The sequence below is a fragment of the Leptinotarsa decemlineata genome, unplaced genomic scaffold (genome assembly GCF_025532065.1).
Source record: "Leptinotarsa decemlineata unplaced genomic scaffold, Ldec_3_MD MMD2_tig00000505_RagTag_RagTag, whole genome shotgun sequence".
NCBI classification, from domain to species: Eukaryota; Metazoa; Arthropoda; class Insecta; order Coleoptera; family Chrysomelidae; genus Leptinotarsa; species Leptinotarsa decemlineata.
In genome coordinates this window covers 12818159-12840453 of record NW_027412549.1, presented here as the reverse complement: position 1 = coordinate 12840453, position 22295 = coordinate 12818159, and the positions used below count along the sequence as shown (strand labels likewise).

The following is a 22295-nucleotide window of genomic DNA, read 5'->3' as shown; positions in this document are numbered from 1 at the left end:
AGGTTTGCACATATATACGCACTGCCATATTTCGAGCTGGCACAAATTTTCTTTTTATTTCGTGCAGCAAGTTATATCTCGGCTAAAGTACAACCTTTTTACTAGCTTCCCCCCCTCCTTTTCGACTTGGGAAACAGTTGGGAAATTTTGGGCCGTGAAGATTGAAAAAAATAATAGTAAAAAAAATTAATAAAAATGAAAACAATAAAAATGAGAGAAAAGAAAGGGAGAGGTAATAAGAAAAGGGAAAGAATCAAGAGAAGGTTGGGATTTCCCAACATGCATAACTTGGAGATTCTATACTTTGAAATTCTGAGTTGTTTGAAAACTTCAAAAAAGTTGAATTTCTCGCAAGTAAGAGAACAGTCCTGAACAGTCCACAAATTTTGAAGTGACAGTTTTACAAAATTCCCAACTTTTCCCTGTTTTTTCGACTTGGAAAAGTTGGGAAGTTTCTGGCCGTAAAGATAGAAAAAATAATAGTAGAAAACAATAAGCACATTATTGAATATTACTGTAGTTTTTTCCCAACACCAAATTGTTATTTTTAACACTTCGACACGTGTTTCGATCACCAAGTGATCATCTTCAAGAGGAAGATGAATCTTTGAAACACGTGTTAAAAATAACAATTTGGTGTTGGGAAAAAACTCCAGTAATATTCATTACTACACCAAAGGTTCCAAACAGTGCATCATAAGCACACTATTATTTGAGTGTTGTTTCCTTTCATTTGTATTGAATATTCCTATACAGGGTGGATATGGTGGAAGACCAAGGACCTTGGTCCAAAGTAGAATAATTTTCAATTATTATTTTTATAATTACCAAAAAATTTATTTTTGTTTGTGCATACCCTAACGAGCATAAGCATTCAGCCAATCTTTGGATAGTTTAGTAAGAAGATTAATATATTATAGTAGTAACTAATCCCTCGGCTTTCATTTTTTCGAAAGTTGGGAAATTTTGTTGGTGGGGTTGGGAAAATTTGGATTCCCCCCCCGGTTTTTCTTTTCGCTGCGGCCCTGATGAAACGGTTTCATTTTTGTTTTCTAGAATGGTAAACTACTCATCAATATCGCCATATTCGTGAACAACTCCACCTAACATTTCCAGAAAATCAAAACAATATTTGTCATGAAAAATCTCGTAAAATAATATTAGGTATCAAGAATAACCGTCTCGACTAACAACTCGCATTGCCTAACAACGTTTAACTGCAATTTTCAACTAAAGGTGTTTTTTGATAAAACTTTGTTATAATGGATATTAGCGTTCCGTAGTTGAAAAAAAAAAGATATTATGTTATTATTATTCTGATAACCTCAACACATATTTTGCTTTCTATAATGAGGTAATTAACTGCATGAATGAAGGGGATTACAAATTTGTATAATTAATTGCCAATTAAAAAATACTATTCGAAACTGATTACAACTATAAAGATATGTTACACTATTATTTTAGCCGCCAATAAATGTCTTTATTATTATTTTTTGTTTCAGTGTCTATTACAATGCGTCTACAGAAAAATGAATGCCGTAAGTAAATTTATAAATTTCAATTATTTTTATCACAAACTAGGCGTGAAGTGTTTCGCCAAATTTTCAGAAAAATGGGCTCATTTAACAACTTTTTTTCATTTCATTATTTGAAAGTTTATGTTTCAAATAGTACATCTGCAAAAAATCTGAAATTTCACTCCTTATCTTCCCCCTCAAATTAATAGTTAAATGTGGTCAAGCTTGACGTCACATCAATCGACTAGGCGACAAGGGAGTGCTGACGGCGATGGCAGAGATTTATAATCTCCAACTACATGCCCGGTTGCCACCGCTCGAAGCTCGATGCATGGTGTGACGTAAAAATGTATCGCGGTCGATCTCACATTCTCAATTGCTCTTGCTCAATTGTTAATTGACATAAAAACCGGAAAATTTTGTGGGATACTTGGGAGATGATTTACTTTATAATATATAATCTTCAATAAAAATCTAAATTAGCCTGAATGAGCCCATTGAAATGTTATTAGATTAACAGTTTCTTGGAACTCCGAATCTTGTTGAAGAAAATGTTCTAAACAATTATTTTCATCAATAAATTTACCTCCATTATTTTCAGTTTTTTTTATTTCTATTTCACTTATATCACAATATATTTATTTCAATCATAATTATGTTGTATAGAATTAATAATGAAATATTCGATGCATCTTTGACCCTTATGTGTTAAACTGATATAAGCTTCACTTGAATTGAAATTCACATTTTCCAACGTATTGAAGACACCAGAAGCTGAAAAGGAGTTTTATCCTCGGAAGAGATAGAGACAGTAGTTCTCTTGACTTCAGATGTATATACATATTTGGATGTATATACATATTTTATACGTTTTTATGGGAAGAAGAAACAGATAATAATTCCATTAGTATTCAGTGTATTTATTGATTTTTGACATAGACAGGTTTTCAGAAGACACTTTCAAACCATTCAAAAATACAGTTATTTTGAGGCAATTTTTTTGGTTGCTGAAGAGATAAATGAAAAAAATTATTATAGCACGTCCCGAGACCAACGTTTTAGTACCGATTTATTTTCCCAAGAAACATACAATGTTTATAGCAGGGAAAAAAAATCAAAGACTAAAGCTTGTCGCCCACTTGTCCAGCACAACACAGCACGGCCCGTCCCGTCAAAGTACGGATATGATTGAAACAATAAAAATGAATGGACAACTGCCCACTAGCCCGACTGTCCGGCAAATAACGGTATGTGCATCAATTGATCACCACATGAGAAAGTTATCTCAACTGAATTTTTCCACCATGGGTAATTATGAAAATCTTCGAAATTTAAGGTAGTTGATGTCCGAGTCGAAAACTCTAAAATACAATGAGAACACAAATAATCACACCAAATTCTCATCGAACATATATTCACAAAATAATAGAGGCCAACAAAATTGCTAGAAAAATCAAAATTCTTCTTCGCTATATATGAGGTGGAATCATCATCGGGTTGAATAACGATCGGATTTATGGAACTTTGCACATAATATTTGTTCTCTTCTTTTATAATTCGGGCCACACAGTTCTTCCACACATCACTATTACCAACTGCATTCACCACTGGCCTTATATTGTCAAGCACTACAGCATTCAAAGTCGGTGACTGATTACATTTCCGCAAGATTTCTTTCATTGTGGCCCAAACCATTTCAATTGCATTGAACACACAATAGTATGGAGGCAAACGTATGAGAATATGTGTGTTGAACACACAATAGTATGGAGGCAAACGTATGAGAATATGACCACGTGTTTCACACATCGAATCAATAATATACTCTTTTTGAAATTAAGTTGTTTTATGGTCGTCAGTAATACCTTTTTTGTTGGAATCTTTTCGGGTATTTCCCTGTTATGATTTAGCATGAATTCAATAATATCTGCTTTTTCTGTGTTATTGTTTGGTATTGTAGTCAATAAACGGGAATGATACGAAGCGTTATCCATAACAATAACCGAGTTTGGAGGAATATTTGGGAGAAGCTGCTCACTGAACCAGGTTTCGAATAAAGCCGCAGTCATATCTTCGTGGTAATCAGCAGACGAATTTTTTATATTTGTGGCCGACAGAAGCAAAGCGTTAGGTACGAAACCACTTTCATTCCCGGCATCCAAAATTACAACACGTTTTCCCCTTGAAGAAGGTGTGTTCAAACCACAATACTTGGTTTCGTCTACCCAGCCATATTTGACAACATCATGAGTGTCAAACCAAGTTTCGTCGAGGTAGATTATATGTCTGCTGGATTCTCGGTAGCTTTTCATTAGCCTCAAATATTCTTGTCGGAGTTGAACAATGCGTGTTAATCCATTATGACCATCCGATTGTTCAATTTTTTATATTTGAAACCACAATACAATAAGACACGTCGAAGAGTTTCTAAAAATTTGTAATTGTAATCGGGATAGTAGAGTAATTTATACCAAATCATTTCCAAGGTTGGTACTTCATTTTTTTGCTATATATCATAAATTGTTCGCCGAATCACATCTTTTGTAGCACCATCAACGTTTGAGAATTTTTTATTCCTTTGTTTTCGTTTCATTGCATGGTCAATAACATCCCCTATTTTAATGACTCGAAGAACGGTCGAACGAGATACTTTCGTTAACACGCATATTCTATTCACAATAGGATTCTGTGAAGTGTGACAGTTTTCCTTCTTCAAGCATTCATGAATATTTAAAATTACTCGCTGAACTTGAACATGTTAAGTCCTTATTTTCAAATTCCGGATCCCTGTCGATTGGCACAGATTCCTCACACGTAATGTTATCATTTGTTTCAAAAGGTCTCCAGAAAGCCATATTGATGAACATACCCAAAAACACTAAGATTTTCACAAAAATCGGTTTAAACGATGAGATTGGAATCTTTGGTGTAAAAGTTGAAAACTTTTTCTAGAGATCAATTACCCTAACACCAAACTGATATTTTTGCACTCAACGCGCGTTTCGCTAACAAGGTTAGCATCTCCAGGAGAAGCAAATTGATACTGAATCTAAAGACAAGGGTTAGCTGTTCATATCCTATGTGGACTTTGTTTGTTAAATGATGATTATCCTAATTGATTTTTCGGTAATTAACTAGTGGAACCACTACCTGCAAATTAATTTGTTCGCATTTCAATCTATTGTTGACAATGGGAATGGATAGACTATACCTATGACGAGGAAAATTTGAGTTGCTTGTTAAGGCATGATCTAGAATATCCAGAAGTTCTGAAAATTTGCCTGGAGTCATTCGGAAATACTGGGGAAATTCCTACGCCTTCAGGTCGTTGAATAAATAATGAAAAACTCCCAGATTTTTGATTAATGGGATGGACCCACATCCTTATTTTTGTGATTATTTTCAACTATATTCAATATTGCGGCCACTATTATGACGACTTCTTCATCAGGAATGCTAGTGATAGACATCGAGCGGTGACAGAAACATGTCTACCACTAGCAGTTCTGACGAAGAAGTCGTCATTATAGTGGCCGCAGTATTGAATGTAGAAGAAAATAGTCACAAAAAAGAATATTATGGGTCCACCCCATTAATTGAAAGAGAGCAAATCTGTGAGAGTTTCATCATCTTTTCAACGATCTGAAAGAAGAAGAGGAGACATTTTTCCAGTATTTCCGAATGACTCTGGCAAATTTTCAGAACTTCTGGATATTCTAGAGCCTGCCTTAACATGCAACACGATATTTCCCAGTCCATATTCATAGGTACCGTCTGGCACTGTGCTGTCAACTGATAGAATAGCAAAACAGATAGACAGAAACTTCCCAGCATGTTTGGACAAGTTGATGCTGGCAAGCACTGCGCTGGCCGGCGACACGCTCACTTGGCCAGTCCGTCACAGCACGTGCCGTTATTTGCTGAACAGGATCGGAGAGCTGGAATCCTTTCCAGTTGCGAACGCTCTTGGCTGTGCCGTGCCAGGCTAGTTGATTGTTCCAATCCTATCCGAATTTTGCTGTGCTGTGCCAGACAATTGGACAACAAGCTTAACTATAAAGCTTTTCAACTACTTGTCCGGCACAGTACAGCACGGCGATGACCGTCGCTTGAGGGCGACGGGTAGTAGCACCGCCAACTTGTTCAGCTACAACCAGCATACTGAAGATGCTGTATGTTCGATTTCAAGGGTATTTCAGTTGGCATCGAGCAGTTACAGAAACATATTTATCACTAGCAGTTCTGACGAAGAACTTCTTTGATTGACGACTTGTTTATTTTGTGGAAACTCATGTTCACTGAGGATACACTACAAAAATACACTTTTGTCTATTTTCCACGCTATTTCTTCATTGTGACTAGTTACGGCTATTACACCATTTTCAAAACTAACTGATTACATTTAAATCTGAGTAATTTATACCTAAGTTGCCTATCCTATCATAAATAATTTGGTACCTACATTTTGTATACCTGTAATAACAAAACAAAGCTTTTGATATAATATAGGTTTTGGGAACTGGATTATAGATTCAGGAGAGGACTATTATTGTTCCTACATTAATGATTTTTTATCCGAAATGACATGTTCATGGTACCTTATATCAAAATTTCTACTAGTTTGGCCTGTATATATAGCGGGGCATTCACCACATTCTAGTCGATATATACCAGATCTCTTCCCTTTGTCTAATTTAGGTTTGGCATTGAATAATCTTTTTCCTAAATTTCCGTTGGATGTGTAGGATGTTTGTAGATTGAATTTTGAGAGATAATTTTTAATATTCTTGGAGATTCTACCGGCATAATTTATACTAACATATTTGTGTTCTGGTCTTGTGGAAATTGAATATAGTTCTTTCATTATTGATTTTTTTTTTAGAAAAAACCGCATCAGCCGTAGCTATTAGCGGCAAACATATAAAATATATCTAAAACATGCAGTTCTTTACATTACAGTTTGAATAAAAGGTTACATTCTTTGAGAAATTCAACAATATTGTTGGTATTGGTATTTTGGAAAATTTCAGTTAGTTTGGAGGGGATTTTATTGTTCAGTCTCTCAACTGCGAAGAGCGGGCACTCTACCAGAACATGCTTAACAGTCACAAGCACTTCACATGCGAAACATTTTGGTGGCGGTTCTTTCCTCAATAGATGTTCATGCGTAAGGCGAGTGTAGCCCAGTCTGAATCTGGTAATTATGACTTGATGGAAGCGGTTTGTTGCTTTGTTGTTCCAAGGATATAATGTAGCCTTGATTTCCTTAAGTTTGGAAGGTTTTTGAGACCATTGGTGATTCCACATTTCTACAATTTTGCAATGGAAAATGAAGGGTTGTCGAGTTTGATGATCTTGTCGCTGGTTGCATATGATAGTGTCACTTCATGTCTTCTAAGCTTTAAAGGTGACTCTCCAAGTTCACAGAGTAGGCTGTCAACCAAGCTTGTATTATTGATTTTTGTTGATATTTCATTATAATGTTGTTAACTAGAGTGGTAGGTATTTTGTTATTAACTGCTATTTGTTTAATGATTGCAATTTCACTTCGGAGGTTTTGATCAGAAAGGGGTATTGTGAAAGCCCTATGTATCATTGACCTGAATGCAGACAATTTCTGTGAAATCGGGTTAAAAGAGTCAAAAGGTATTGTGCAGTCTGTGAATGTGTTTTTTCGGAAAATGTTAAAGTCGAGTTTATCATTGTTTTTTGATGTTGTTAGATCTAAAAAATTTATCTAATTGTTCTCTTCTGTTTCTACGGTGAATTTGATCTTATCGTGCAGACTATTGAGGAATTTCAAGTAATGAGATATTTATTTGTCTAGTTGAACCATCGAAGTCTACCCTTTTAACCCGATTTCACAGAAATTGTCTGCATTCAGGTCAATGATACCCTTTCTTTCACAATACCCCTTTCTGATGAAACCCTCCGAAATGAAATCGCAATCATTAAACAAATAGCAGTTAACAACAAAATACCTACCACTCTAGTTAATAAACAACAATCAATAATGAAAGAACTATATTCAATTTCCACAAGACCAGAACACAAATATGTTAGTATAAATTATGCCGGTAGAATCTCCGAGAATATTAAAAATTATCTCTCAAAATTCAATCAACAAACATCCTAAATATCCAACGGAAATTTAGGAAACAGATTATTCAATGCCAAACCTAAATTAGACAAAGGGAAGAGATCTTGTGTATATCGATTAGAATGTGGTGAATGCCCCGCCATATATACAGGCCAAACTGGTAGAAATTTTGATACAAGGTACCATGAACATGTTATTTCGGATAAAAAATCATTAATGTACGAACACCTGCAAAATTCGAAACATAAAATAGATAAAGACAATTTAAAGATCCTTCACAAGTGCGAAAAGGGAAAAATATGAATCTGTTGGAATCTATGGAAATAAACAAGTCAAAGAAAAATCCCAATTCTATTGTCCTCAACGAACAACTTGCAATAAATAATAGTCCCCTCCTGAATCTATAATCCAGTTCCCAAAACCTACTTTATATCAAAAGCTTTTTTTTGTTATCACAGGTATACAAAATGTAGGTACCAAATTATTTATGATAGGATAGGCAACTTAGGTATAAATTACTCAGATTTAAATGTAATCAGTTAGTTTTGAAAATGGTGTAATAGCCGAAACTAGTCACTAGTGTGGCCAGCCGAAACTAGTCACTATTGTGACTAGTTTCGGCTATTACACCATTTCGGACTAGACAAAAGTGTGTTTCTGACGAAGAAGTGGCCGCATTATTGAATGTAGAAGAAAATAGTCACAAAAAAGAAGTATGTGGATCCATCCCATTAATCAAAAGAGGTCAAATCTGTAAGAGTTTCATCATATTTTCAACGACCTGAAAGAAGACGAGGAGAAATTTTTCCAGTATTTCCGAATGACTCTAGGCAAATTTTCAGAACTTCTGGATATTCTGGAGCCTGCTTTAACGAGCAACTCAATTCATCATCAGAGGTACCGTCTGACACCGGGCTGTCAACTGATGGAATAGCAAAACAGAGTGACAAAAACTTCCCAGACACGTTTGGACAAGTTGATGCTGGCAAGCTCTGGCCGGCGACGCGCTCACTTGGCCAGTCCATCACAGCACGTACCGTTATTTGCCGGTCAGGATCGGAGAGCTGGAATCCTTTCGGCGGACGCTCTTGGCCACAAAACAGCCACACATAGAAATGTAAGTTAAATGGGAACACTTGGTTATATGTTACGCGGCTGCCAAACCAGGGATGGCGACACTATCGGGGTTTTCTCCAGTTTTCTGTAATGAATCACGTGCCTTCTGCGCCCGCATGATTCAAGTTACTGTTTACAGAAGACGAATGAACTTAAATTAGGTAGGACGTTCGTTAGATTTGTTGTGATAATAATGTATAAATATGGCTTGGGACTGTTTTCCTTTTCAAATTGTGTTTTTGCTTGTGTACTGTCAGTTTCATATTTTTATTTATCGTAATGAGTACTTCCGAACATAAACGATATCGAAAAAAGTGCTGCGTTCCTTCTTGTGAGGATAGGAAGAGTAGTCAACATCGGTTTCCCAAAGATGACCCCGCTGTTTTCGATGTTTGGCTCAAGAATATAAACAATAAAGAACTCTTCAATGTACCCCATGAGACAATTTATTGTAACTCACGAGTTTGTGACAGACATTTCGCTGTTGAAGATAAAATTACTAGCAGAAGAGGTTTAAAACGACATGCTGTACCTGTTTTATTTCTTCCTGGTAAGTAAGCATAATCCTTACTCCTTTCGATATCTTGCAATTCTAGTTTATATATCTTATTCATCATATTCTCATTATTAAACAACAATTAGATTAACCACTTTTCGAGTGCACCATAAGTATTGCAAACGAAAACTAGGAAAAGTTTACTTTTGGACATCTTCTTTTGAACATTGAGAAATAGTTTTCTGGAAATGAAAAAGTCTATAATAAGAATGAAGCTAATTTTTCGTAGGTGATACCTAACAGAAAACATCAACTTTCCCAGCTACGTCATGCTGGACACCTTCCAGAAATGAAATTCTCAGTGTTACCCAAGGTTTGAATAGAAAAATTTTGGAATGTTCATCATTAATACCATTTTTAAACTTTTTCCTTAGTAAGGGGCCCATTCACAATATCTATTGAACTTAATTGTTGAATGATATTAAAATTTATTTTTCAAATGTCTAGATAATTTTTTATTATTTATTTCAGGATACAAAACCAAGAACAGTGTACTGAGAGATCTCAAAGTTGGTCGTCAGTCTCTCTTAACCCCCAGAGCCAAACATCTTTACAGTAGAGTCATTGATTCATCAAAGAAGCGTATCAAGCGTATCAAGAAAAACTTCATGCTGCTAAAAAACTATCAGATTCAGTGAATTTTCAGAATTTGGTCAAACATGTCAACACATTGACCTACAAAAATCATGAAGTCCATTATATGCACGTTTTGTAAAAATAATATGCTGTTTAGGGATCATGATCAGGATCTTGATTTTGTTGAAGGAAGACAGTATCCAAAATCAAAATTGATAAAACCAGGAACAGTTTTAACCTTTTTAGTTTCCCAATCAGTAACTAGATTATTTTACTTGATACCACGTTTGTGTAATTTTACAAATATTTCACAAATTTTGAGGAAAATAATACTGGAGCAACTATCCTTTAACCTAGTCAACTGTCCAGATCATTCTGACAATGATTCAAAACTGTGTCATCTGATTGTTAGATGCTGTTTGTATTTTTGGTGTAGAAAAGTCAATTTGGTTACTAGGGGAAGAGATAAAAAATTCATTAGGTTTTTGAACACCCAGACAAACAGCGATTTCATTGATCCAATTATATTGTCTGCTCATGAAACATTTTTGAAGAAAACGAATCGTTTATTGAAAAACCTTTAGTGTAAGTTGAGGTTTACGTATTTCCAATAAATTTTGAACTGAGTTCATATAGTTTCATTACCACATTTACACAAATTTAACTGAAAATAAATATGGTTGATCATAATTTGAGGTAATTCAGTTCACATATTTATTGTTGCTTCACTTGTTGATATTTTTGATTGGTCAAGGTTTTTCCCAGATGATTTCTGTGGAATCAAAACCTGACCGGTAGTGAAGCAACAATAACAATAAATGATGAGATTGGAACCTGTGGTGTAACAGTTGAAACTTTTCCTAGAGATCAATCTCCCTAACATCAAACTGATATTTTTGCACTCGACGCGCGTTTCATTATCAAGGTTAGCATCTTCAGGAGAAGAAAATTGATACTGTATCAATTTTCTTCTTCTGAAGATGCTAACCTTGTTAGCGAAACGCGCGTCGAGTGCAAAAATATCAGTTTGGTGTTAGGGTAATTGATCTCTAGGAAAAGTTTCAACAAAAAAGTAAAATGCGAACAGCCACTATTTGAATTTCGCGCTATATCTCTTAGGTTCGGCTGCCAAACACTGGAGGCGCTGAGAAAAGTGGTTCTGTCGTCAACATTGCCGTTACCGTTCTATGTGTGGCTGTTTTGTGCTCTTGGCTGTGCCGTGTCGGGCTAGTGGGCGGTTGTCCATTCATTTTCATTGTTTCAATCCTATAAGTATTTTGACGGGACGGGCCGTGTTGTGCTGTGCTGAACAAGTGGGCGACAAGCTTAACATAACTAAGTAGATACAAATAGAGCATTTGAAAAAAAAACATTCTGCTTCGACAAAAAAAGTATTCAATGCTAAGGATATAAAATCACATCTACAGCTATTCCGGTTATCTATGAAAATCATTGGAAAAGGACTGCCGCAAATAGTAAATTCAATAAATATTTCTTTACTGCGGTAAGAGTCAGATACACTGGACAAAACGTCTTTAAATATATCCAAATGGAAGAATTTGGTGAAAAAATACGATAAATAACATGTCGTCACTCTAAATTCAATATGGCAGACATCCCAAGTTGGCGGGAACTATTTTTTTATCCACGCCCATGACATGGGACAGTTTGCAAAATACCGTTACTCACCAATTATTCATAGACAATCAATCTCAAAATTCCACTGCCATCTTTTTTTCTATTATAAAAATATTGAATAAGCAATGTCACCGGAATAATGAACACCAACCAAATTTCAAGTCGATTAGATGCCTCCTCTAACCGCTTTCACCTCTTTTTCTCAGACCTCATGGGAGATCCTCGAGCAGAATGTTGAACATTCAACATTTCTTGTACCGTAACATCTCTTTCCTGATCTTTCCTCACGTACATGTTACGCAATACGTTTATATAATTGAAACTCGGTCATTACTCATTAAGTGGTCACTACAACCAATCTTCCATGAACTTTCTCTATAACAAGATAGTATACCCTATTATAATATGTAAATTGATATAATGATAGAAAATTTCGTTCTGAGTTTGAAAAAGTATCTTCATATCAAATGTAGGAATTGAAAACAAAAATGTTTCACATGCCAATGACCTCCACAAAGAAAGATTTCTATGTGTTTCTATGTTTTGGAATTGAAGTAACCATGATTTGATTTAAAACTATTCAAATATTTGGAGTCATGTCATATGTATATCTAATATTCTCCAATAGAGTAACACTCCTAGGATTTCCTTAATTATAAAGATGACTGAGAAGTTTTAGATAAACTCTGTTCGCTTTCTTGGGGAACGGTAGCTTGTGAAATTTAAAAAAATTAAATGGAATCTGCTTGTTCCACAATCACTATCACTATCTTTTGATAGTTTCGGGCAATTTAGTTCAACTTCCCTAAGGTTCAATAGAAAATCCATTGAGCTCCTCTTTTGAGTAATTAACTAATGGAATAACTTAACTATATCGAAACAACTGTAATATATATCTGAAGTGGCACTGACAGAAGTAGAAAATCGTAATAATATGTGCATACACTTCAGCTTTGTTAAGGTCATCATAGAATAATGTTGGAATGTTGTTTCTTTGAAGGTGAACGAAGAAGGATTCCCCACCGTTGATGGACTGGTTAGTCTTTATACAGAAGGAATTTCCCAAAAAGACTATATTCTAGCAACTATGCAGGCAGTAGATCATTGTGTGAATCACGCTCAGAAAAAGCATTTGATCACTCCTCAATCTATATCTGGTAAGTAGAGTTCTACAAACTTGTACAAGCCTGAAGTCACTGACTTTCACGAAATCATGTTACTTTCATGATATAAATTACAATTTTTCACAATGAAACTTCATATTCAATACGCGTTTCACTACATAGTAGCTACCAGTCCAACTGAGGACTGATGAAAGATATTTAACCTCCCTCGAAACCATCTTTCTTGTTTTCTTGGTGTTTTTCTAACACACAATGCATTCCAGCCACCCAGAATTCTACATCAGAACTACATCAAACAGAACTACATCATTTGATATTGAGACTAAAAAATCGGGAAACAACTTCAGTTTTCAAGGATCAAATTTATATGTGAAACCAATCCCGTTCTCATAACAACGAACATGTCAAAAATTCCAAAAGAAATGTTTTCAGTGTGTTTATAAAACAGCTATAAGTAACAAATTTGCACTGTTTTATGAAACATTACCTATAGTCTTTATTGATATTCTGTAAGGCCTTTTACAAACACTACAAAACAGTTTTATAAACATTACGGCAGTTACTATAAAATTTTTCTAAAAGTGGTTTTGTGAAGTTTCTTGAGAAATAATTGAAACACAATTTAATATGGGTTTTTTAGTAGTCCCAAGAATATAATGCAGCCCAAAACAATAACAATAAAATAAAAAAGTGTTAAATGTTTTCACTTTTGTACTTATAAAATCGTTAAAGACATTGTTTGTGTTTCAAATATTGCTATTTTAACTGCGAATTAAATTTTATTGATAAACATATAGTTTATTATTATATAATTATTGCTGTCATCTTACCCAACGAAAATAGTTTTATTGTTGATTGTTATAGTATAAACAGTTCAGATTTATTAAATATTGAATATAATGGAATACAAAATTTAGAGTTGGAAAATACACCTCCAGAAATTATTCAGAAATTGATATATGTTTGCAATAATTTGCTACCAAGCACAACAAGAGAAAAATATGAAATCGTTTACAGAAACTTTATGGACTGGAAAATGAAAGCCAAGGTAAATTCTTGTTCCGAAAATACCTTGTTAGGTTATTTTGAAAAGTTGTCAAGAAGACTTGTTTTAAGTAAGAACAAAGTTGAAACAATAGGTTTCGTGGGTCTTCGTCTAAAACGAACCATTTTTTTCCAATGACCAATATTACGCGACATTTTCAAGTATATAGTTATTCGGAAGGCTAGTCAAATAACACTGACAAATTTTACTTCATTACACGACCTCTAAAATCAATGTCAGCTGGTTCTTCTTAAATGCTGAATTTTATTCTTGGCGACAGCAAATAAATATTCGCGACAGCAGTTTGATTTTATAACAGTTATTTTATTGTTTTGGAATTGTAGTAAATATACGATATTATAAAATAATTGGGAAATTATTATTAAAGTGACAATATGGTAATAAAAACAAAATTGTGTTTGAAAGCATCTCAATAAAATGATTTCATTAAAGCTACAGGAAGCAGTTATAAAATAAGCCTGCAATAGTTTCATAAAGATCATACAAACCTCGCAGAGAAGTGCTATAAAACTGCTACAATCAATTTACTTTTATATGACAATATGTTTTATATGTTAGTTGTAAAAACGCTGCTGTGTGATAATTTCCTGACTATTTCATAACGGTTTTTTTAATTTAATTTTATAAACGTTTCTAAGACAAATTTATAAAACACTTTTATTGCCTACAACTGTATTGTGTTCACGGCTGGTCTAATATAATCAATTAGCGTTTTGGGAGTAATTGTAAAATACCAATAAAATGAAACTGTTGCAGCACCATGACATTAGAAAACAATTCTGCTGGTTTTGGGGTGGCCTTTCTGTAGAACATATCTTTCCATCGACCCGAAAAGTTATTATAAAGGAACTGTTACACTGGTATTATGCAATAAGGGGAAGTCCAATATTGTTGAAAAACTACCCTATTTCGTAATAGAGGATCTGACTGGATGGCGTTGTTAATGCTCGGCATAACTTAATAATATGGTGAATACAACAAATTAAAATATCCTTCACCATTCAGATTTTATTTCAAGAAGAATGGTCTTAAACACGTTAAACAAAAGTACTGACCAAAAATTTATTTTTTTTAGAATATTGGGTGTGAATTCGGCATTCCACAATTATATTTGAATCACTGCAGTTTCGATTTACTTGTCTATTCAGATAAAAGGTACATTCATCTGAGAATCAAGTGGTTTTCAACAAAGCTGGATGAGGTTGAACTTCTACTGAATTTATTTTTTTCCGAAAATATTAGAGGTCTGAAAATTTTACAGGTTTGGATGCAGAATTGAAATACATTTCAATTGACGTGCCACTCGACTATTATTTATATTTAAAATTTTTCAGATGAGAGTTGTTGTGGAGAGTCGGTGGCTGATAATCGTTAATTTTTTAAGTAAGAAATGGGTCCCCCTGAAAAAAAAACTAGACATGTTCCATGATATTTTTATATTATCAATATCAAATAACTTTTTCAGGGTAGCTCGTTTCAACCGGAATATGCTATTTTTACGTCACCTCTCAATGTTATTTTATTAACTCTAGATTATCATGATCAAAACGTCTGCACACTCAAATACTTCATGTTCACGTGGTCCAGAAGACATAGTAGTTTGTCCATTATTATTTCTTCAATAATGTTCGTGTCAACCTTCGGCTCGTCTCATCGGGGAAGCAGGCGAAAATCGACGCGATCAATAGAAGTGATTTTATTGACCTGCAGGATCAACCGTTTCTCGGATTTTTCACTTATTATGTTTCTCTTCAACTCACGGATACAAATCACATATAAAAAAAGTATTTCCACTGGAATGTTCGATCAAATCAAAAATTGATAGTGAATGGAAACTTGCAATCAGATATATCAATAACAATATTATTATGTTTGTGCAAGCATTCTTAGTAAAAATGCAAAAAAAAATGTTTGGAAGGAAAAACGGAAAAGTTGCTGACCCGTCAAAAATATTGATACTTTTTTTATCTTTACTTTAGGGGTCCCTCTCCTGTGGAGGATCCGGGTAGTAGCCTCGCCTGCCCTCCCCTAAATCCGGCCCTGAATATAGGTCAAGTCATATAAAACCAAATTTGTACCATTTTATGTTCCACTTGATATCAATTATTTCATATTTTCAAGTGTTTGCACCTTTCCAAACCAAACTCTAAGAATCAATTTTTTGTACTTTCTTTTTTATTTTCTAGGGATACCACTAAAAACAATTGAATAACATTCAAAATGAGATGCAAATTTACGGTTGCATATTCAAAACTAAAATATTCAGGAAAACATGCGCTCCTCAAAAACAACTTTGAAGTATCCGACCGTTTTTTGCCCATGCCCACTTTTATTTGAGATATCCCGTATATACTACGGATTAAAGTCTCCATCATGGCAAGATACATCGATTGACAATTTCCTTTGTCATACTCATCTTGTCAAAAAAGTGACGAGTATATACAATCCATTAAACTATGAGTTATATGACTGAAAATACTGTAAATATATGAGAAATAATACACCTTTTATCATTCTTCATTTAATTTCATTTTGTCACACACGTAACCTCAATTTCCCAACTTTTAATGACACATGTTTTTCTGATTAAATTATCTAAACTTTTCTTTTTCAGAACATGGGAAAACGTGTGATATTGCGTACGATGTTTTCGACTGTGTCTCCGATGATATTGGGAAATACTGCGGACAGACGCCGTAGTGGAATTAATTATCAAATTTAATTGTGGTTGTTAACTATATGTTCGTATGTAAATATGTTTCATTGAACTCTCGATAAAAATTATTTATGAAAAATGTTTAAATTCTAATCCAAGATTTGTTATTTATTTATTGTTACAAGAGTAAAAATGAATTACCTTAAACAAAAATTGAAATATTTCTCTATGACTTGAAACTAGTACCTTCCTTTTCTATTCATATAGCGTTCACCAAGTACCTATTATAACCAGTAACCACTTTGTACTATTAAGCTCGGTTTTTTATTCCCAGAGTTTTCATAAACTATTAATTTCTGCAGCTGTTGGTCTGGTTTCTTCAACTCCTGCCCCAACATTCAAAAATGTATTACTCAGGTAATTGAATTATTTTCAAACTCATTGGCTAAAAAACTAAATGAAATAAAATTAGTTAAAAATATTATTTTCTTCTTTAGACTCATGGTCAGAGCAGTTGCTCAAACAACTGGTGAAAAAAGAAAATTATACTTCAATTGTGAAAGTTGATTTACGGTAATTGAGAAATTACCTCAAATGTATCTCAAGTGAAGGATATTATGAACAAAATAAAAATGACGAAGTCATTTAAAATTTAATATAACATCCAAGTCCGCCTCCAAGAGGACTCCGATGCGTGGATATAAAAGATTTAGGATGAAAAAGATTAGAATTGTAGGAATTAGAAACTGATGATGACACAGTCCACATGTTCGAGAAAGAGGAGAAAAAGGTTGAGGAGTTCCGACCTTGAAGGACTTCCATAATAGCTGATTTTGTTCAACCTCCGGTGTTTAATGTATCGTTTCACTGATTTTTAGAAATATTCTTTGAATAAATCAGCTGAAAGAAAGAGCGACGTCGTTCTATTTATTAGGGACAGTCAAAAAAGAATTATTTCCCTAAAGGGTTGATAATTGAGAAACTATCGGATGAAAAAAAAAACGAGACAGTAGTCAGGGAAACGTTAAAGGTTCCGGGTTTTTGTGAAATGTTCAATAATGTAGATTTGCAATAATTACTGGTTATTAAAATAGTGGATGTATTAAAATATGTTACATGAGTAGTGTATATACAGGGTAGCCAAACGAACTAGTCAATTTTTAACTCAAAATGGAAATTCTTCTTCAGTATTTTTATCTTCGATACTTCCACCCCTAAGCTAGTGTAACTGTCACCCCTAAGTTTTCAAGTAAGACCAAAATCCAGGCTGGTAGGCCATGGTCGAATGGATCTTGAAGTAACAAACGTTTCGTCTTTTATAACAATCAACCACCGATGATTTCTACTACAGTAGGAGACGAAACGTTTTGGTACTTCCAATCAACCACGGCCACCAGCCCGGTAGGCCGTGGTAGGTTCTCTTCAACCATGACAATAGGTTCACTTAGAAGCCCATGAAATTATCTTCACAGTAGTATTTTTATTTTCAAATTCCGAAAATAATATTGTAAAAAACTACATTGCATAATTTAAATTCGTTTAGATTTTCAATTACTACTTAATTGATTATCTAAATATATAAAATGATGACAGTTTGCATCTATACAATAACGAAAAAAATGTTTGAAACAGAACAGAATATGAAATTTGTGGGAAAGAAAGTTTTTGGCTTTCTACTACTCCATCTGATACAAAAATAAGGATGAGAGAATCTTCCAAAGAAAGGAAGGAAGATATCAATTTGAAAATAAGTAACTCTATACTGGAATTGAATCAAATAGGTGAATGAATGTCGTTACGATGTCATTGATGACATAAGCAGATCAAGCTTATTCCGTGACATTCAAAAATCGTAATTCATGAATGAAGTGTGTGTATTTTCTATAATGTTATCCAATTTGGTACTGAAGAGCCTTAGGGCAAGTGTCTTAAGGCGAAACACGGTGTATACCAGTTAGGGTGACAGTGTTCCATGTGAGTACAATTTATTACCATTCATTCAAAGTAGAACTCATGTGAATGATATCTGATTCTTATTCCTCAACAAATGTTCGATATACAAACTGAATAGAGAAAAGTATCTTCTGTATAATTCAGTGTTCATATAGAAGTATTTGTTTCGAAAGAATTTTTTTTTCTTTCGTGTAATTCAATGTTTATATGAAAGTAGCTGTTTCAGGAGGACTTTCTTTCAGTTTGTGTCTGAAAGTTACTTCTTTGCATGATCTACACATCCGTGTATAGAGTTACTTATTTTCAAATTGATTACTTCCTTCCTTTCTTTGGAAGATTCTCTCATCCATTTTTTTGTATCAGATGGAGTAGTAGAAAGCCAAAAACTTTCTTTCCCAAAAATTAATCACTCCTAAAAATATAACCCTTTCAAATCATGAAATTTGTGTAACCTGTTTTTTCTGCTAACAATGATACCATTTGTTATCATTACTACTAATTATTTATTATATACTACTATATTATATTATTATTATTATTATATTCCAAAACATTTCCGGCGTCAATGAACAACATTTGTCGATTTTTATAAAGCAAATCTTCACTAGATGATTGTGACCGTGAAAGCCCCAGTTCAACCGATGATCTGAAAAATGCTGGTTCAAATACTGATGACCAATCAACATATAATACGAAAACAACAAATGACCCTCACTATTCAACAATTTGCATACGACACTGGATTAGTTGTAGGGGTGCAGCATTGAATAACGTCCAGAATCACTTGAATTCATCGCTACCGTATTTTTGTGTTTTATTGCGCACAAGCACTACGAAAAAATCCTCAAAATCTCCAAGACCGGTGCCTGTACAGAAATAGCGATTCACATTGGATTTGAATTGCTGGAGATTAAATCCATTTGGAAAAAGTTCTTAGGAAATTTATAAACCCAGTTCTCCAAATGAAAGAGTTCTTAAACAGTAAGGTTTGAGGTATACTGAGTTGAACCTCAAAACGATGAGCAGCCACAGTCTGTCGCGTATTTCTTATATGTACCGCTCTTGGTGAAATCGAATGTGTCAAGTCACTTGATAACTTCTCGTGAAAGTATCTATGGAAGAGAGTAAGTGACGTTCGCGTCTCCAGTTAGGCGGGTGGCTCTTTTCTGGATGGAATCCAGCAGCTTCAGGGTATGCTTAGGGGCAAGGCTCCATAATGAGAACATTAATCCAAAAAAGGTCTGATCTGAGCTTCATAAAGCATCAAAATTTGCCGAGGTGTGTACAGTTTTCTGGTTCGGAACAGTATTCCAAGCTTTTGAGAGCATCCTTTGCAATTCCAGCGACATGATTGTGCCAAGACATATTGGTGTCCATTTTAACCCCCAACAAATTTATCGAAGCAGAAAGTAGAATTGTCTGACCTGACATTATTATATACGGTTCGAAGAAAACCGATTCCTGGGTTTTTGTGGCATTGAATGGTTTGTTTCACCCCAATTCGCAATCACTTCCAGACCCTTAATAAGATATGCAACCTCCTGCTGTCGGTGAAGATGTGCCTCTGTAGCCGATGTCCTGGAATCCAAATGGAATGACGAGACAAGTGTGCTGTCGTCAGCAAAGCAATATATTGAATTCTTGTTTTTTTTTCTCAATAAGTCGTTGATGCTGTTCCCTAGGGAACACCGAAAACGCTTTAAATATCTGATTTTGAATATGGATTATCGTGATAACTGCAAAACTATTCTTATAAGGGAAAATATATTATCGGTCCCATGTAAATGGATTAACGGGGTCTCTCAGTCAAAAAATCAAAAATCAAATCTCTGTTCTACTTTGCCAAGCTTTCGCTTCTAATGGGAAGCTTCTTCAGGGCCTATAATTTATTGAGTTGTTGGTTTTTTTGCCATCGAAAAACATTACAATTCATACTTACATGCTGTTCATTTCTCCAGTCGCTAAAATTATCCACTTTATATATATATATATATATATATATATATATATATATATATATATATATATATATATATATAAAATACTGTTTATTCATCATCACCATCATATATCATATATATGAGAACAAACAACGAATCCACTAAGGCAAAGCCAGGGCGTGGATTGTAGACATATAAGCAAAGGAATACGGTTACATTATAGATAGGATATAATATTTATAAAAGTATAGATATGTTTGGTATTACAACAATAATGTGAAGGAAATAAAAATACAATACAATAATAAAACCAGTAATACAGATGGGAAATATTTGTGATGAATCAATTAGATGAAAAAAAAAACAGATACAGGAATTATCTAAATATAGGATCAATTGATTTGTGAATATCAGATCTATCCAGACTAAAGAGATAGCAACTAGTTTTTTCTTAAATAGTGGAGGTAGGTTAGGTGATGTCTTTGAGGAAAATATTGTAGTGAGAGGTGCTTTAGCTTTATATCTTGTATTATGGGTGTGATCTAAATAATTAAGAATCATTCGATTTTTATACTGTTCATTGAAAACTTTGACAAAATGTAGTTGCCTCATATCAAATATTTTTGCCTCTTCAAATAGTAATTTTGATGCGTATTTAACTGGTTTGCGGTAAACAATTTTTAAGTTCTTTTTCTGCAGTATATCTAGTTTTTTCAGATGTGTTGATGCTATCCCACCCCAGTTGAGAATTCCATATGTTAGTCGCGATTCAATAAGTGCGTAGTGAATGATTCTCTTCTGGGTAATGTCTAGAATATTTATTAGATCTTTGAATTAGTTTTTGTAACTTGGTCAACAGATAATTTCACCTCATATGTCTGTCAATAATCACTCCCAAGTATTTGACTGCCTCTGATGATTGACTAGTGATATCGTTGCCATGGTTGTCAATTTTTAACGAGTCATACTGAGACAAGGTATTGGTATGACAAGAAAACGGTAAGTAACAAGTTTTTTCATAATTTATTGATAACATCTTTTTAATTGAAGCAATCAATAAGTTTACTCACGTCATGTTATGATTTCATTTTCAGTTCATTCCAGGTATTGGCATCATACAAAACGGCTGTAAATAAACACTTTTATTTTCGACCGTAATTGAAACCTCATCAGACTTACAGTTACTAATATCAGTTATAACAGAGTTATAACATAAGTTTTCTTTTATAAAAATCACAACACCATCAGCTTTTTTATATTACCTTCATTATGTAGGGTATCATAGCCATTTAGCTTAAACATATATATGTCGTTAATTTTCCAAGTTTCTGTCAATATAACGCAATGGACTTATTTTTTTGATTCTGATAAATTCAACTCAAGCTCATCCAGATTTTTAGCTATGCTTCTAATATTCTGATAGAGAATTTTAAAGTTATATTTCTCATTTCCTTCTAACGATATAAATGTATTGTAGTCCTTAATATTATCAATTTCTCCAGTTTTAATTGGCTCAGATTGGTAATCTCTTATGTATGAATTAATTTGAAGAGATTGAAAAAATTGTTCAGATATAAGTTGTATACTTGTTATATAATGTAAATGAATTTGTTAAATTGTGAAATGCTGAATTTGAAATTTTCCAGAAATTCCTAAATTTGTAGAATGTGATAAAAATGTAGATGTTCAGTTATATAATTATAGAATTGTTAGACTGTAAGACTTTGGAATTGTTTAAAAAAATTCTTATTATCTACCTATTAGATCTAAGGCTATTTTTTCCAACTCCAATCAAAGGCTCAGATTGGTTCACTCAGCTTCCTGGTGGCGCCTGTTCTTAGGGTAGTTTGATTTCCTTCAAGTGTTGTGAAGGTTTCTCGTTTCCTTTTTGTTCCAATCGTTTTTTCTTCTTTGGAGTGTTCAGGTAATTTTAGATAGTGTTCAGTTGAACACTTTGCATAAGGATACCTATTCCGAAAATTAGTAGTTTTTGAAACATTTGAAGTTAGCATTTTTTATCGACAGAATAATTTTTATACGGTTACTGAAT

The 22295-nt window shown here is 33.8% G+C and overlaps 1 protein-coding gene across 2 annotated transcripts in view; it reads left to right on the top strand.

The window, feature by feature from the left end:
* The window catches only part of Obp73a (Odorant-binding protein 73a), a 28790-nt gene extending 12124 nt beyond the window's left edge, over window positions 1-16666 (top strand). For both annotated transcript variants that reach the window (XM_023162238.2, XM_023162239.2), the window contains 3 exons: window positions 1506-1541; window positions 12507-12663; window positions 16311-16666. In XM_023162238.2, the coding sequence (XP_023018006.2) occupies window positions 1506-1541; window positions 12507-12663; window positions 16311-16396 (279 nt within the window). In that variant the 3' untranslated portion in view covers window positions 16397-16666. The remainder of the gene's footprint in view (window positions 1-1505; window positions 1542-12506; window positions 12664-16310) is intronic.
* The last annotated feature ends 5629 nt before the right edge of the window (window positions 16667-22295 follow it).